The sequence below is a fragment of the Heloderma suspectum genome, chromosome 14, assembly GCF_057233095.1.
Source record: "Heloderma suspectum isolate Gila_16-S chromosome 14, 16-S_ref, whole genome shotgun sequence".
Classification (NCBI taxonomy): Eukaryota; Metazoa; Chordata; class Lepidosauria; order Squamata; family Helodermatidae; genus Heloderma; species Heloderma suspectum.
Window position 1 is genome coordinate 22,019,663 of NC_139471.1, and position 18,881 is coordinate 22,038,543.

Here is an 18,881-nt window from a genome sequence, read left to right on the forward strand (position 1 = left end):
TAAAACAATGGGGGATGCACCGGAAAAGAAGAGGAAAAAGAAATCCTCCAAACAACAGGAGGATTTCTTTTTTTAATCCAGTTAACTAATTAAAACTCATATGATAGAGAGTTTTTTAATCAGAGGAGGGGCCTTAGCTCAGTATTAGAGCCCCTACTTTGCATGCTGAAGTCCAGGTTCAACCCCAGGCACCTCAAGGGAGGGCTAGGAAAAAATCTTGCCTGAAACCCTGGAGAGACGCTGGTGCTAGTTGGTGTCGACAATACTGTGCTGGGTAGACCAATGGCCTGACGCAGTATAAGGGATCTTCTTACATTCCTGCTGCAATATTTTGCCTCAAGCATTGTCAGATACTTGCTTTCCCAATTCCTTCTTTTCCTCAAACTTGTTTTGATGTCCCAGTGACGACTTGCAAGGTTTTAGAAGGATATTTGGCTCCCTAAAAGTCACCCGAGCACTTGTGCTGTTTCTCTGTGGTTAATTTCCAAGGACATAGAGAGGTAATGGAAGCCCTTCCCCAGCAGTCCCGGATGTGTGTTTTGATTAAGGAAAGGACACTTTGCACATATTCCATTTTTGGCAGAAAATTTATTTATTAGTTAAATAAATACTCAGATTCACCATGATATGTTGAAAACTCATTTGGACAGAGGTGACAAATGGTTGACACCTGGCTGTCAGCATATCTGTGTCCTCTTCTGAGGCATTTATCCTTCCCGTATGAAAGGGGGACATTTTTTTTCACCCCATAACTATGCCTAAGTATACATGACTGAAAAAATCACTTGTTCTTCCCCTCTTTATATCTGTCTGCACTTCCTTTCCCTTCTTTTGTTGACTCACTTGTGTTGAGTGTTAGATGGTAAGCCCCCAATCGTCTTGCAGTCTGTAAAGTGCTGTATACGTTGATAGCACAATACTATAACAACAACAGTACTACTTGTGGTCATTTCAAACACAGTTACAATTTTGTGAATAATTGAAGTCTTCTTGAGTCATAAAAATATAACTTCCTTTTGGTGGGAGGACATTTATTATCTAACAAAAGCAGGGGTTGGTCCCTCAGGTTCAACATCAAGTTTATAAAATCTGCACTAAAAGTGATCATTGCATTTCAAAGTTCGGGGCTAGTCTAGCTTTATTTAGATGGGGCTCTGTTTATCATGATGAGCTGAATTGGACCTAATCAAGGAGGATGAGTGAGTAATTTGTCTCTTGTCCACCCAATTTTGTCCCGAGTATAAACTTCTAAAAGAAACTGTGTTGAGAGAGGAAATACTGCTGGTTCGATGACTTAAGTCTGTTTAGATACTTGGCGTGGTTGATGTGAACAGCCCGTTAATAGATTCCTTTGTTCTCCACACTTCCAGCCTCACAGTTGGCCAATTTGGCCAGAATTTCACTTTTGTGCTCACAGACATTGACAGCAAGCAGAGGTTTGGATTCTGCCGCTTATCTTCAGGGGGCAAGACCTGCTTCTGTATCTTAAGGTAAGTCAGAATGCGGCCTCTCCTGCTGCTGCCTTCTCACTCTGGGAAGCAATGTTGACATACTGCTTCTGTTGCTTTTAATTAACACTTTCCAGCTGTTGAGACAATCGCTTTCCTATCTGTTCCTTGGGAAGTCACTGCACTTCTGGAGACTTTTTGTGCCAGAAATTTTCTTGCACTCCAAGGCTCTTCTCTCCTGCTATCTGTATTTTAGAATTTTGGCTCAGTGGTTTCTAAGTTGATGTGAGAATCATCGCCTTGTCCCTGCAATGAACTGGCCACGAGGCTAGTAGTATTTGCAGCTGTTTTCACCTGCCATAAACTAGCCTTGTGGAAGTCTGTGTGTAGGTAAGTTTGTGAAAGAGTTTTGATTAGAATGGGAGAGTTGTTCCTTGGGAGTCAGCACACATTATCTCATTCTCAAGCATATCACAAGGCTGTCTCTGTGTGAAGAAAGGCAAGCCATGGTAGCCACTCTTGCTGGAGTTAATCAGAGGGTGTGAGCCTTCTTTCCATACCATTCAGGCTTGCTTATTTTACAGGAGTACAATTTCTGGTTTTTTTGCCAGAAGGAGTTTCATGTTTAATGGAGTCATGTGAGGGTATCCCAGAGATGCAGCCATGGGAGGATTGGGGCAGGTTATTATCCAGTTACATTCACGTGAACAAACAGTTCCAGGGTAGGGGTGTGTGTATGTGTGCTAGTCATCTCAGCAGTGCCTGAAAAGGCATACTGTACTCATGTACGCTGACCTGATTTATTACTTCATGTGTTCCTAGACTCATCCCTTGTATTGAAAATGGGTACTGGAGCCAAGCCTCGTGAATGGTTTCTCCTTCATGCAACCTATATTCCCCAAGGCCAAAGCTTAGGCTGACCTTACTAGGAACTGTGAGAAACTGGAGCGTGCTTAAAATATGCCAGTGAGACCTGGCAGCAGCTTTGCACTGGAATAAGTGTATTCTGTTCTGATAAGGGTAAATATATGCCATTCATGATTACTATTAATAATAGTAATGGCTCTGGAAAGCAAGCTGGAAGTGCATGGTAACAGCTGCTGGGATCCCATCCTTCCAAGACTCAGATGTAAGGCCATGCTCTCCTCACAGGAGAGGAGTGACCCTTCAGAGGGGAAACTGTTGCATTGTGCAATCCCTGAGTGGCTTTTAAAATTATTTTGAATTAAGTGCATGTAAGAGTTCCTTAAAGGGGAAAGGTAGTTGCATCAAAACATTTTGCTAGTCCATCAGTTTTACAGTTTTGAAGAGGGAGTTAATGAAAGTGCTTGGCCGCTGTTCTGATCACACTTTGCTGGCATAGCTGTATTATTCTGGCATCATTGCCAGAGCAGTAAGGGCTTATGTGCTGAGGCTCCCATTTGGTGGGGTAGGTCTCCAAGTTGCTCAGAAGGTGCTCGCTAGCTTAGGAGATGCACCTTTTACAAGGGATCTGAATAGCACATTTCTGCGAGGTTGCTTAACATGTGAATGTTTCCAGAATTTGATGTCCTCCAAACGGGCAGGGCTGTGGTGAGCTTCCAAGGGAAGGGAATTCCATAAAACTCTGAGATCCACTAAGAAAATGCCTTAAGGCATACCTGCTTGTACTTGCTGTCTAGAAGGAATTGGTAGAAGGTTTCTCTCAGGTGATCCTGGGGATCAATTTAAATCGTTTGTAACTGTGGCTAAATCATCGAATTCCAGAGGGTCAGCCATGTTAGTCTCTTTCAGCAAAAATAAAGAACAATGTTGTTGCATCTTAAAGATGAACAAATTTATTATGGCACAACCTTTTGTGGACTGCAGTCCTCTTCATCAGGTGCAGTCCACTACATTTCCCAAAAGCTTATGCCATTAGTCTTTCAGATTTGTTAATCTTTAAGGTGCCACAAAACTCTGTGTTATTTTTAAATAATCAAATGCACTGATAGTCTTTGTTAAACCACAATTCATCTTTTTCTCAAGGGCTACTTCTTGAAACTCATTCTGTTATTTGCTTAAATCTCATGTGTGGATTGCTGACATTTTTAGGGAGATTGTTCGCTCTGCTTTTCTATCAGTAGAGGGTGCAAAAGAGCACAAAAAGTGTTACGTGTTTTTCATATTCCTCTTCTGTGATTTGAAGCTCTGAACTGCATGAAGTACTGCTTTCTAAAAACCTGCAGTGTTACCCTGCTTCAGATTATAATGTTTTTGTGATACTTTAAAGAACTTTAAAGAAAGGCATTTAAGCAAATGTGCTTTCTAAATTTCAAAGCATCTTGACAGTCTTAAATTCAGAATTATGAGGGTTTCAACAGAAATTCCACAATTCTTTCTTGTGAACTCTCTGGTACAGGACATTTGATTTTACACATGAAAATCCTCACATTTTAGATCATGTTACCTGTACCAATGTACCCCCTTTTATCAGAAATTAAGACATTTATAGATTCCTTTTCCATCTTTCCTTCCCTTGTTTTTCATTGTGCCACTTAAATTGTAAGTCACTTTGTAAACATACTGAAAATATTGCTAGATGTTCTATAAATGGTGGTGCTATTTATATTTTAAGTGCACAAGAAGCTATATTCCTTCCTACTTGCATCTTTGTGTCCTCTACTGCAGTTTGCGCCCATCTCGCCTTTGCAGAAGGCTGGAAAATGTCCATCTCCTCCTTTCGTAGCTGCTTTGCTTGGTCTGATGAAAAGTCCATTTTGCTCAGTGTTCTGTCTCCAGCTTTCTGGGAAATACACATCCCTTGTTGCTTGCCCCGTATTTTACTTTATGGTTGGGGTGTTTGTGTGTGCTGTTAGCAGATGATGTGGGAACAGGAAGAAACGGTGTTCAAAAAGTAACTTCTGTGGTTCGCCAGGCTTTTGAATAAATTCCAGATGCAAGCAGCTCCCTTCCTTGGAGGTGTTTGGGATGGGAATAAAGCTTCTCTACAACATAGTTGTGCTTTTGACCTACAAGGTGAGTTAGAAGGCTCATAAACATGGCAAGTGTTGGATGCCCTCCTGCACCCTGTGAAAGCAAATAATAATAAAACTTTTTTTGCACCGTTGCTTTTTTATGGAAACCTTGTCTTTCCCGTTCCCTGCAAGAAGAATAAGGCTCTTATAGTCTTTGCTGAAAGTGCAGCAGGTGATGTCCATTGAGCTTGGCACTGGTAAAGTGTTGATCAGTCCCCTCACAGTAGGAATGGGAGAGTGTCAGGAGGATGCTGTGTAAGGCATTGGGCTCTGGGAGCTGGTCTGTGGTGTGTGTGCGCGCACTTATGAGGGGAAGGGGTTGCATGGGTAGTCAGGGGGTTGCAAGCAGGATGGAAAGATTGCAGGAGCCTAAAATGTTCATTCGGGAACCACTAAGTAGTTTTTCAGCCATGAAGAACAGGGTTGAGTAAGAGCTTTCGCTACACGTGCGTATACCTGGCAGGTAAAAAAGGGGAAACTCCCTCTCATGTACAATTGGTGTTCAGGCTGACTTGGTGAATACATGTGGGAACTGTGGTGTTGCAGTGTGCTTAAGAGGAAACTTTTCATTGTGAGATGGATAAATAGTTTGTTTTGTATTAGCCATGCACCATAATAAACTTTGCATTGCCGTGACACATGGAAGTAATATTGTCTAACATGGGGTGGTGGTGTCTCACTTACATTTGGTTGGATTAATTCGTTCATCCCTCTTTCATTTCAAATCCAACTCTGACAGTTGTAAATCGTGAAGGTGGAACAATCTCCTAGCTGAGGATATAAACATTGTTTTCTGTGGTCTGAGACTTCCTTAAATGCTTCTTGCAATCTATATAATGAAACTAGCATCCCCCCACCTCCTGCCACCCCCCCCCCCCATGTGCTGAGTTTTTATTTTATCTTTGGAAATGTTTCCACTGTTTGCTGCAAAGCACTGATCAGCCATTGATAACAGTGGGGAAAATCGTTTGTTAAACAGAAGAAGAGCCTAACAAGTGAACTTCAAACTACAGCCGTTTTGTTTTGATTATTCCTCCTTGAAGGGATGTGTTTGTGAAATACACAGCTCTGAAATGTTTTGAGGCATAAAGCCAGAAAGGGCATCTAAGCGCTATATTGAAATATCTATACAGATTTTGAAAAGACACAATAAATTAAAGGAGGTACATTTTCCAAAATAGGCATTTGAGATTATAGATACATTGTAATCTTGGCCTGGGATTTGTATTTGCTTGATCTGTGCAGGGAAATCAAAGGCAGTCTCTTTTTTTAAAAAAACAAATGGGTGGGAAATGAGCAAAGCAGAATTTTAAAGGGGGGGGGAGAAGGAAGAGGACATTTCTCAGTTTTATTCACCAGTTGCAGAAACTGCCCTCTGAGCCATCAAAGTTTGATTTAAAATCTGTTGCTGTTCTCGATGCAAAAGGAATATTTGTTAACCAATTCAAAGTTCAAGGGATAATTTATGGGTTTTAATCCATGCTGTTTCTGAGTGAGTGCCTCTGAAGTCAACTTCTCGGAGTTCTGTGTGTGTGCTCTGAATTATTCCACAGCCCATTTATTCAACCCAGCATTTTTAATGGAGTCTTATTTGTTTGCAATAACTAGCCAGAAAAATATGGCACCAAATATGCAGCTCCCAGCCTGGGTTATCATGGGGCATGGAGGAGAAAAGAGGTAGACGGTGAATCTGTTTCAATTTTGCTTTAACCCCCCCCCCCCAAGTTTCTTTTATAAAAGGAGAAATCATTATAGTAATCTCTCCCCGCCTTTCTCTCTCAGGATGGCAAGATTTTATTTTCTGTTTAACACATGTAGCGTTGACATCTCTTATTCCATGGTATAAAGCTTACTTTGGGTACTGGTCGTGATATAAGATTTGATTCTGTACTCTTCGTTTACCTACATATAATTCTTGCTCTTCTCCCTCTATGACAAGGTGTTCTCCAATACACATATCTGTATACACAGACAGACAGACAGAATCTGATAATGTATCTGACAGGTTTTCTATTTGTTCAAAGTTGTCTTCTTGCCCAAATGGGTATATGTAGAATTATAAACTGCATTTTCTCCCATCAGCTAACCCATCTGTATTGCTGGCTCCATGTAATTTTGTGCATAGTCTTCAGCACTGATTTCCCCCCAACCCCTTGCAAAAATAGCTAGGTGAAAGTGCCCAGGTGGTTTGGGGATGAAATGAGGTAACACAAAATGGGATGGGGACGCTTACATGTGCTTCCAAATTACTTCTGCAGATGCTGTTAGCAGAAGGAATATCAATCCTTTGTGTAAACTTTTTCAGAGTACAAAATGTTAACAATTCTCAGCTCATTTATCCTCCTTCACAACAGCCCTGTGAGGTAGGTTAAACACATTATATTGCCCAACGCCACCTAATAAACTTCATGGCCAGGGGGTGGGCTGGGGAGTTGAATGTGGATCTCCACATCCCAATTAAATAGTGCATTAATACAGGCAACCTTTTTACGATGCTTTAACTTATGGCAAAATTCTCCTACATCTCCACATGTAGATTTCTTCTAGTTGTGGTGGAGTTGTCCTAGTATTCAAAGGTATTTAAGAGCAGGAATTATCTTCCATGTCACTGGGGTGAAATTAGTACCTGAACCAGAAATGTTCTGTTATGGTTATTGTTATGATGGACCACTCAGAGCAGCTGCTTTATTATTGCAGAATGTTTTGGTTCTATGAAGAATTGTATGGGCTTGCTGCTGCAAAGTTGTGTCTATTCACACAACTAAAAATTAGTTGATCAAGGTTCTGGAAATAGCAGAAATAGGCAAATTGCTGGATTTCATGCATTGAAGAAACAGACTATATGTTGGAAGTTCTCTTAACTAAAAAGTGGGCTCTTCCATATTTTACACAGAGCTTGCTTTAAATCTGTTACTCATGTGTTTAACAAAATTAGAACAACACAAAACACATTTTGGACCACATGTGGAGCAGGGTAAAATTGAAAAATGAGAGGTACTGGGGGTTCAAGTCTGTTTCTTTTGATCTGAGATGGCAGCCTCTTTACCTGAGATATGTGAGCGCAAGGTGCCGTAACTGATGAAGAGAATGCACTCTGCCTATGGTCAGAAGCACTCGTTTAGTGCTACTTCATGTGTTGCAGATCTGAGTCTTGATGAGTTCTAACTGAAATTATAACCTGATGGAAGTTCAGAATGGAAGCAGTGGTTTGAGCAGAGATAGCTGAAAGCATTACGCAGCCTAATGCCCGGGGGAGGGGCGGGGGAGGACTGACTTTTTAAAAACTGAAATCATGATCTGGCCCCTGAACTTGGAATGGAAATTATATGCCCATTGTAAAGGAAATGTATGTGACTGCAGAGTCTCGGCTAGCTGAATTTGATATAATTCTAGATTTAAAAGGAACAGGTCTGAAATAGTGCCTAACAGATGGAAGACAACTTAACTGCATGAACTGGGTTCCTTCTTGAGCCTTCTGAAGCTTTTTGGCATGATGCATTGCGATCCTATTTCTCCTCCTTGATCCCTACCCTTTGTCCATTTATCTTGGGGAGAGAATAAGAGTGGTGATCGGGGCAGGGGGGGAGGGAGCTCTCTGTTCTGAGGCAAATGTAGAGTTCTTTTTAATTGACCAGAAACATGTGGAAGGATCAGGAATATCTAGAGGGATTACAGGGAAAAATTCTGAATTTGTACTTCTTATAGCTTGTACTTGGAGCGGGTTCTGCTGGGAATAAATGTTAGTTAGCGTGACCTGTGACCTTCAGAACTGTTGACATGGATTTCAGCCAGAAACTGGCCACAGAACTCCTTTGTTTGGCTCATTCATGGCTCCTTGAAAACTCCCAGTCAGTGCAAGTTGCCAGCTCAAAGGCAAGGAAAGCAGAGCCCTCTTTTTCCCATGCTTTGGAAACAGTGGACTCCCCTTCACCGGCAAGGCTATTTTAATAGGACTCCATGGCCCAAATACGATCGGAATTGACAGCTTCCTGGCTCAGGCTTGCCAACTGGCTGGGCACCGAGGCACAGGGGAACAAACAGCTTTTGGGGACCGTAGTGTGTGTGTGTGTGTGTACACACACACAGAAGAAACTTAACTCGCCAGTATTGCAATATCCCTTAGTTCCAAAACAAGCCAGGAGGTTGTGAGGAAGGAACCCTCTTCAGACTTTTGAGCCCTTTAAGACTCCTCTTTTTTAAAATTGTGTCACAGATGTTTTTAATTGTTGAGGGAGCAGGAGACTACTGGCATCCTGTAACACCTTCGCCCTCATTTTCCCCTCTGTTCAGTTGGTGTCTCCTCCCCCCCAAAGGGGAGGCTGAGAAGAAAGAAAGCTCCCAGTTTGTATTGTAAGTAGTACATAAGCCCTTGCATTCATTTTAATAGCGCTGCTACCAAAGGCTTGCTGTGGCATGCTCAGGTAAAGTAAAGGTTTTATTTAAAGATGCTGCCATTGAATAGATCATGTTCAGGGCTGGAAAAATATCTCAGGCCACTGGGCTCCTAAAGATTGGACACGGCTGCATAAGATGTTTCCTATGCTCTTCCAGCCCTTGGCATCTCATTTTGTCTTCCTCTTTCCCTTACCTTGCTTTATACTTTCCATTTTCATGTCAGTATGGTTAACTCACAAACTTCACAGGATGCTGTCCAGACTTGGCAAGGGACATTACAGGCAAATAGCACCTCTCTTAATTATGTTACCTGGATCCAGGTGCAGACTGAATCAGTGCTATCCCAGGAAAAAAGACAGCTTGTGAAGATGCACCCCAGAAGTTACATGCATGTTGGAGCAGACTGTGAAGAATTCATAGAATCATAGAATAGCAGGGGTAGAAGGGGCCTATAAGACCATTGAGTCAAACCCCCTGCTCAATGCAGGAATCTAAGTCAAAGCATCCCTGACAGATGGCTGTCCAGCTTCATCTTGAATGCCTCCAGCATGGGAGAGCCCACTACCTCCCTAGGTAGTTGGTTCAGTTGTTGTATTGCTCGAACAGTCAGGAAGTTTTCCTGATGTTCAGCCAGAATCTGGCTTCTTTTCATCAGGTTTAATAGTTGCATTTTGGTTGCATCTATTGCTAAAGTCATCATTGTCTTTTGCTCTCCCCTTGAAATAGCCGTGGGATCTCATCCGTATCCTCAGAATCCCTTCTGAGCAGCCAGCGGTGAAGTTGCCAACTGAAGGATGACTTTGCAAATAAACAGAATTCCTTACTAATAAAATCCCATTTTCAGCCAAATGCATTTGGCAAGGTAACTCAGCCAGAAGATACCATCCGGGTTTGCTTGTTGTGGCTGCTTGTTGTGGCCTATTTTTAAAAAAATGCTTAAGTGATTATTTCGTTAAATACAGTCGGGCCTTGTTAATCCAGTCTCCTAAACTTATCAGTCACAAATCCTGGGTAGAGCTTTATCACTTCACTTCTTAACAAAAAAAGAGTTGAAGACAAGCATGGGGTTTCATATATTCTCCAGTTCATTACTCTGGAAAATACAATGGCTGGTTCGCTGCCTTGTGTTTAATGTAGAGTGAGGCTCCATGTGGCAATAGAGCAAATTCCTCCCTGTTTACCTTTTAAATCAGGTATGACCCAGAACTGTAGGGACTCTGCCCAGTAGCAAGAGAAATCCTGCCCTTATCTCCAGTCAGTGATCGAAGAGAGAAGGATTTCCCTTGCTAGGACTAGCAAGGGGAATCCCTCTTTCTCCCTCGATAGTGCTAGTACAAGCGCTACCTAGGAGAACCCTGCAGCCTTTCTCCCACCCCAGCATTTTTGCTGCAGGATCACTGGGACAGGGTGTGTGAATCGGTGAGTGAGTGTGTGCATGTAGGGGGGGTGCGTGCATGTGTGTGACACCCAGGCCTCCTGCCAATGCTGGATCTGGCGCTTGGGGCTAAAAAGGTTGTACACCCCCGTTTTAAATACTGTTTTAAACAATTCTGCTATTTAAATACCTCCCCAAGGAGACTCACCTGGTGCCTGTACGGTTATCATTATGGTGCCAAGTGAAGAAATTTCTCTTCCACCAAGTATTTTAATTTTTAGATTTTTATTACGGTGAGGCCTTTTAAATCTCTATTATATTATCACTATTGTTGTTAACCTGTTTTTATTGTGTGAGCTGCCCTGAGTACTTTTTATTATAGGCCTGCATATAAACATCATAAATCCACCCCCCTCCACCTCCACACCTTTTGTTCTATTTATGTTCACACCATCATATACCCCAGTCAAGGTAGTGCTTCCTCCTGGTCAGAAATTGGATTCTGAGCACTAGTGTAGTGTAGTGTAGTGTAGTAAAAGACTTAGCTTAGGAAGCCACCACCCAGATCAAACCTTACCTCTGGCATGAACTCACTAAGGCTGCATCCCTATGCATGTTTAGACAGAAAAAAGCACAACTCCATGCTGGGTGCGAAATGCTGGGAGTTGTAGGTCTTTTTTCTGTCTAAACATGCATAGGATTCTTCCCTAAGTGACCGTAAAGGAAGTAATTTCGTTATTCTCTCAGTCTCAACTGTGGATAACTACAGTAGTCTACCTTATAGGGTTGTTGTAAAGATTATTAAAGTTTTAATATGTGATTTTTGGTTGAAATTTGTTAGTCACCTTGAATATTGCTTATAGTTAAGTGCATTTAAATATATTGAAATATATTGAAACAAACAAAACAAACAACGTTGAGATAATTGTTAGATTTATAGAGGAAGCACAAATATTCCGAAGCTTTGATGCGGAACTAGCCAAAAGCCTGAGAACTGAGAGGAAGGCAGAGCTAGATGAATGGCTTCTGCTGAATTTGCAGTTTTTGGAGGCACTATGTAAGGGTGACATCCCAAAGTCTTCTGCAGGGTGGACAGCACTTTGGGGTGCATCCCTGTGCTGGAATGAAGCTCGTTCACAAAGGAGGGGAATGTTTGATTGTGCATACAGTTCAGTGCACTGATCTCTCCTTCCCTGTCTCTCCTGGGTGTCTGTTGCTTGCTGTAGATCAAATGAGGGATGTGCAGCCCAGTGAGAGCTGCTAATGTTTATCGGGTTAGCAAATGGGCAAAATAAAGATGCTTAAGCTTGAAAAAAGAGAGAATTCAACAGGTTGTAGACCTTTTTGTGGCATTAAATGTATATCCCAAAGGCCAAGCTGCATCATCACCATCATCATTATCCATTTGGATTTTCATCCTGCCAATTTGGCCCAGGCAAACTCTCAAGGCAGTTCACAAAGCTATAATCCAAAACACAATAGCTAAAAGATACCCAACTAAAACCAAAGCTATATAATTTACATGCAAAATGTAGCTCTTGTAGAAGAGCAGCAGATATAATGCCCCCAGTTCCTCTTGAAGGAATGCCCACTGTGGAACAGTGAGGAACAGTTTGTAGCCTCTCTCCCCCAGTTTACCCCCTGCCCAATTTCTCTTTCCCCTTTCTCTGTGGTTGTTACTACTGTTACTACTACAGCATTTTCTTCCCATGTTTCTGTCAAGAAGCTTAGAGTGGCAAACACAGCTCCCGTCCCCCTTTTTTAAAAACATCACAAGAATCCTGTGCAAGGTAGATTAGGCTGAGTGATGCAGACTGGCCCAAGGTCCCCAGGGAGCTTCATGGTTGGGTGAGGACTTGAATCAGTGTCCCACTACACCACACTAGCATTGTTGTCTCCTGCAGAGGCGTGTCCTCCTGTACTTTGTAAACCACTACAGAAATTGATGGTGCTAAATAAATAAATATACCTTGCTTATTTAGCTATCCTGGAATAGATAAAATGAAAAGCAGTCCATATGCAAATCATGGGGCGTGCTGGCCTACGCATATCCTGCCGTCCTGGAGAGGTGCATTCTGTGCCCTGAATCATGACTTTAAGCCACTGCTGGGAGCTGTGGGCCTCCAGACATTGCTGGACTGCAGCTCCCATCATCTCTGACACTCCCATCATTCCTGAACAACATCTGGAGGGCCACAGATTCCCCACTCCTGGTCTAAGCAGGCTCAAGGGCCTGCCGAGGCCAAAAGACTGGGCATAAAGTTGGAAACAAACGCATCATGATGTCCCCCTCTTAGGCTTGAATGCCAGCTCTCTAGTCCCACTGCTGCAGTTGCACACACGTGCAGCACCGTAAGGAAACATGGTGGCTCAGACCAGGGCTCTAGCAATTCTCTTGAGTAGCAGTGGGATATAAGGGAGGGTGGAGGCTCAGAGCTCAGGAGAAGAGGGGCATGCAGCCTGTTGAGGAGCAGAGCCTTATGGGGGCCTGGTTGAAGGACAGCCCTGATCAAGCTCTTGCTTTGCGGGCGACACTCTCCCTTTCCCCTATTCTGCCCAGGTGGGAAGTGCTTTCTGCTAGGACATGAAGGCTGCCCTAGCTTCCTTGCTCTGCTGCTTTCTTCCAGGATGTGTGAATTGTGAGGGCCACCTGCCTGGTGCTGGTGGCAGTACATAGCAGCAGCCCTTGATTCAGTTGCTCTGTATCGCTCCGTCAGCACCAAAAACAAGCATTTCCGTTTCCCCTTTTCTGGTTTGCTTCAAGGGGGAGGCGACAGAGCATCATATATCTGTTTTACTCACCAAGAGTCCCAAGTTGTTCTTGGAGTTAGTTCCTAGCAGTCTTCCTTCCTGTAGTTCATGGGAGCCTCAGCCTGGAGCATTGCCCAACTGCACGCAGGAGGTTGACCAGACTACCCATCAGCCCTTCCTTATGTAATGGGGCTTGAACGCTATAGAAGCTGGCATGGAAACTAAGGAAACACAGGGCACACCAGGAAGATGCCATGGTAACCCCGCTCAGCTGAACTTTGGAAAGGACACCGTGTTAAACATGTTGCTGGAATCCGCATGAACATGGAGACCTCTTTCTCCCCAGCCCCTCAGATAGATGTCTGCTGTGTGTATACAGGGCAGAAGCTTCCCATGGTAGGATTTTGCATTTATGAAAGTGAACTCTAAGCCTGCTGCTGGGTTAGTGGTAGCTGGCCCCCTGTGGCTCCCAGCCAACCCTTTTGACAATTAGGCTCAGTTACGTTGGCTTCATTTTGGACTTGGCTTGTTAAATGGCTGCATCTCTTCTCTCCCCGATCCCTTTTCTTTCTTGGTAGGAGTTTTAAAGTGGTCACCAGCAGGCATTTATCGTTTCCTTCTGTCTTCTTGGAGAGTGGGGGGGGCTTGCCTGAGGCCGTAGTACTTTTTGCCCTGGGATTATGTTATGCTGCTGCTGCTTTTTTCTTTTTCTTTTTCTCCTAATTCTGCTGCAGCCAAAAGGATAGGGGGTTGTTTACAGAAGGAGCCCATCGATTCTCCTCTTTCTGCTGAAGCATTCAAGCAGCAAGACCTGCACAGTCTGTTTGGCACAGTAGCCACTCTCAGCTGGCCCCTTGCCCTCCCGCTGTTAGGCAGGGCAAAGGATGTGCCAGATCTCCAATTGTAACAGAGCAGGCCCTGCCTGCAAATCTGCTTGTAGTTAGCCTGGGAGGCTTGGCAGCATTCTGCAGCCGATTGATTTAGTTGCAATCCGTTTTCCTTAATATTTTCCATCTGGCCAGCAATGACCTCTAAAGGCAAACACAAAACAGGGTTTGAATTATGAGGACCATGATTGAAAAAACGCTTCCAAGTCTCACTCTAGAACCTGCAGGGATGGATGGCTGCCATCAGACACTGGAGAGAAAAAGGGGTTTTGTTGTTGTTGTTCAAATAGAACTGAAAGGATCATTGCTTTCTCAGTAAACTGCTTGTCAGGGACTCTGGCGTGTGAACTAGGAACCTTAGGATCTGAGACTGTGGATGGGATGGGCTCTGGTTATGGTGGGGCAGGGGTTCAGAGACAGAAAGCAGCAGTGAAGAAATTAGTTCTGTTTGCATTTTAATGCAATCTTATCTAATTAACACTTCCAGAACCAGTAGGTGAACCTAAATGCTGTGAGCCTTTTCAGTATTTACACTTCTCCAAATTTTGCGATGCAGTTATCCATTTTTTATTTTAAAGTACCAAAATGAGTATATTCAGAAAAACTGTGTACAAAAATGCATATAATAGGAGAAATGCACATGAAAATGCATATGAAGTTTCATGCAGGCTTTTTCTTTTAATTGTAGGAACAGGGACTTAAAAAAAATCTCAGGAATGAGGACTTTAAAAAATGAAATGATGAGAAACTGGAATTGAGAGATTCTAAAACAGGAGTGCAGACCCTCAGGCCCGTGGGTCAAATCGGGGTCTCCTGGGGTCCCAGTCTGGACTCCAGGGTTCCCCAGATGGGCATGCCCCCTTCCTCTGGCCCCTCCCCCTTCCCCCCGACCACCTATCATTTGGTGGTTTCCTGGCATTTGTGCAGTTCTTCACCCATTCCAAAAGGTTGAAATACCTCTCTTAAGACTTCCTGGCAGTAAGAACCTTAAGCTAAAATGTGCTGGTGTTTTTTGTATTTTTGACCCTGCAGTTTTTCCCTTTGGCCCTGTGTGCCCTTTTGCCTTCGGTATTGCCCACCACTAGAATGCAGTCCCCCAAAGCTTCTCCGAAATGGAATTTGGCTCTCTGGCTGAAAGGTTCTGCACCACTGTTCTAATGGGAGTAGTAGAGGTGGACATCTTTGGCTCTTGTGGTTGGCAGAAGAGTGAAGCCTCTGGACTAGCCAGGCTTGTTACAAATACTTCAGACATTTACATCGCGCTAGCTGTATTGGTTGCCAGTGTGTTTCCGAGCACAATTTAAAGTGCTTTTTTTTTTTTTTTTTTACCTTTAAGGCTTTTCATTTTAGGGGTCCAAGTTACTTGAAGGACTGCCTTCAACCATATCAGCCTGCCCGCACTTTTAACACAAGCAGCAAAGACCCTTCTCACTTGCTCACCTTTGTGAGCATTTGGGTTGGCAGGTACAAGGGAGAGGGCATTTTCTGCAGTGGCCCCACACCTTTGGAATGTATTAGTCACCCCATCCTTTGTAGAACTTGAAGAAAGCCCTGACGATCTATTTGTTTTCTTTGCCTTTCCTTTGAGTTGTATTTTATTTGGACTGTTGATGATTCTTAGCTGTTATTAAGTGTGGGAATATTTTCTGGACTGTGTGTTTTTTATTATCACTGGCTTTTATTAATTTTTTGCTGTTTATTATTTTACTGGATTTTATTTTGTAAGCTTACTTGAGAGGGTTTTACTCTTAAAGGTAGTCTAAAATATTTTAAATAAAATTAAGATGCCCGGTCTTCTGCCTCTCTTGGTCTGTGGAGAATTTTCTTTGTTGCATTTTGGACTCCAGTTTAGGCTACTGACCTCAGGGATCCTGAGCTGGAGAGCGTCTGCCTCTGGGCTTGGATTTGGGTGTTGCTTCACCCTATCAGTGCTTCTGTCAGCTAACACATAGCACAAGCATTGCCTTGATGCTGTAGAGAACAAAGAAATGATGAGGTTCATGCCACTGAGGGCATACATTTCCCACTAGATGGGGCATGCATTGTCAAACTATGGGATTCACTTCGATAAGACGTAGTGATAGCCACCAAGTTGGACAGTTTTAAAGGGGGACTGGACACATTCATGGAGGAGAAGGCTATCAGTGGCTACTAGTCATGACGCCTATATGCTACCTCCAGTATCAGAGGCAGTATGCCTCTGTATACCTGCTGGGGAACACAAGTGGAAGCATGCTATTGCACTCATGTCCTACTTGGGGGTTTCTCACAGGCAACTGTGTGAATAGAATACTGGAGCAGAAAGGCCTTTGGTCTGAACCAGCATGGTTCTGCTTGTGTTTGCATGTTAATAACGTAAGGGCAAAGGTCGAAGATTTAGATGTGAGGATGGAGCAGCGAAGAATCAGGTGTGGCTCAGGACTGGCCTATGCAAAGTGTTCTTGTACCACATCTCACTGCAAGTGGAGTGAGAGGGCTGCATGTATGAATTCTCTCCTTCCAAAAAAGAATCCTGCATGTAGAAAACGGACTTGTCAGGCAGAAGGTTAGGCTAAAATCCTTCTCCCTGACATGTTATTTTTCTATATATAGGGAGCTCTTTCTCAGGAATCATTCAGTCTTGCAATTCCTCACACTCATTCTCTGACATGAAATAGCCCAGGAAAGCCTCCCTGTAGGGGTTCTGCCATTTGTAGAGACTAGCACTTGGAGCACTGCAAGAATTGTTTTGCTGAAGTGGAGGACCATGAGAGGGAAGGGAAGAGAACAGAATAGGGGTTGCTTGCCAGTAAGGGGAGGCTGTTCCTTGGAGGGAGGACATGTATCACGATCTAGCACTTCTGAACCATCCTTAGCCCAGCTTTTCTCCTACTCCTGCCAGAGCATCGTCTGTTCTTACTTTCCTATAATTTCTCCCATCACCTTCTTTATACCTTTTAAGTAAATCCACAGTGAGAATGGGACAATCCAGCCCCCTCTATCAATGAGAGCAAATTGTATAAATGCCCCACAACCTATAGCCAATGATCATACAAGGTGACATGCTAATAAGGCACTCGAAGCACAGCTGCCCACCTGAAAGGGCATCTGGTGAGCCCTTGAAGAGCATATAGAGGTGTTGTGCTTGGTGTTCTTTTCTTGACCCTTCCGTCTTGTCCTGTGAATTGGTCTCTTGCCTTAATATAGAGCTGAGACCAAACAACCTGGCTTAAAATTCAGTGACCTTTTCCCAGGTTCATCTTCACAGCCCAAACCTTGATGCGAATTTCAGGGCATTTAGTGTTTCTTTAATGTATAATCCTTTGCACTGTCAAAGGAAGCTGGGGGGCAAATCAGCAAAAAGTGACTTGAGAACAATATTGGGAGATATTCCTGAAATATTACTCAAGTGCACGCGCATGCATGCATGCATGCATTCACACACACACACAGACACACGCACACATACGCACACATACGCACGCACATTCTGTTTCAGGATGGAATTAGAAACCCAAAGTTCTAGGAGCTGCACAAACAAAAGCACTACTGAGCAGGGAACCATGCTTTATTTACCAGAAACTCTTTCTCCTCCCATTCATTAATTAGGCCTTCCTAAGGCACCTTCTCTAGTTGCCAAGCAACCGTAACAGTAGTCGTTAAATCCTGCCACTTTTTATTAACCCTTTGGCCTCTGGTGGGTTGGGAGCTCCTCTTTTAGCACTAATGCAAAATGCATTAGCACATCACCTTGGGGAAACCCAAATCCTCAGCATCAAAGAAGAGGGAAGGGGGATGCAGCTGAAGGGCCTGACAGGAAGATTTCGTTTTTCTTTCAGGAGTTGGTCATGTCCTTGGTTTGGGCTTGCTTTAAGGTGTCCAGAAGGCAGCCGTCAGGGGTAAGACTTCTCTTGACTGCTGACAGACACACACAACATCCAGGCGGGGAGATTAGAAGGCAACTTCCTCCTTCCGAAAACAAGAGCTAGCAAGAGCCCCTTGGGACCCACGCTGATAATTAGAGAAGGGGGGGAGGACGTGTGAGAGGAGGAGAACCACATGTGAAAGCAGCGAGGGCCCCTCTCTGTGGGCACATAGCCTGCTGCATTGGAGCTCCTGGAGAATCTTAGAAAGGGGTCTTCCCTTCAGTCAGTTCTCACAGCCATCATGGGACTGGGAGCCTGGGTCTGTTGTTTGCCTTGACCCAGTCTGTCTCTAGAAAAGAGGGGGAGCAGGAGGAGGGAGACAAGAGCAGGCAAAGGGAACATCAGGGTCTGCTCCCCCTGCCCCAGGGCTAACTGACATCAGTGCCCTGTGGGAAGGAACATCAGAGGCTGACTTCTGCTCAAGTAGAGCTGGATGCATTGTTCGGTTTTGTTTTTTGTGCATGTGGCTCTTGTTGTATCTGTTGTATTTTATAAATCGTGTAAGCCGCTTTGAGGACTCTGGTGGAAAAGTGGGATATAAATCTAATAAATGCATGCATGCATTTCGTTTTTCAGCCAGTGATTCATGGTATGTCAGGTAGTACGAGTGCCACTGGTTGAAAAGCACCTGCTTTAGATGGTCACATTGATGAGTTTGTGCTTGCACCACATGCTCTCTTTAGCTACCACATGAAGATGCTGGCCTCCTAGATGTTTGGTTGAGTTGATGGTTGGGAAAAGAGCAGGTCATAGCAATCAGCCAGAGTGGGGCAGGGCGACAGGGAAGGGAGGTGTCTTCCTTGAACTCAGAAAAGATTAGATTGGATTGGTTTTGCATAAAAGCAAGGTTCAGTCATACTGGACCCAAGAAATTGAAATATCCTTCTTGTTTGTATAGGACTGTGCTATCCTGAATATTTGGTGTGCCTTGATTCCAAAGTTTGGACTTCTGCTTTTATAAAGCACCCTGAACTTCTCCCACCCTCCTCCTCCTCCAGATCTCTTCAAATCCCACCTTTTCACATCCCTGCTTTACCTTAACCCCTTAACCCTCATCCTCAACTGTAATTAACCCTATGTATGTGTGACTTTTTTGCCCCATTGATCCCTCCCTTTCCTTTCAC

General features: G+C 43.7%; 1 protein-coding gene across 1 annotated transcript in view; it reads left to right on the forward strand.

Moving 5' to 3' along the window:
- The window catches only part of DENND1A (DENN domain containing 1A), a 296,658-nt gene that overhangs the window by 121,723 nt on the left and 156,054 nt on the right, over positions 1-18,881 (forward strand). Inside the window, exon 5 of the mRNA XM_084820777.1 lies at positions 1,371-1,490. Within this exon, the coding sequence (XP_084676903.1) occupies positions 1,371-1,490 (120 nt within the window). The remainder of the gene's footprint in view (positions 1-1,370; positions 1,491-18,881) is intronic.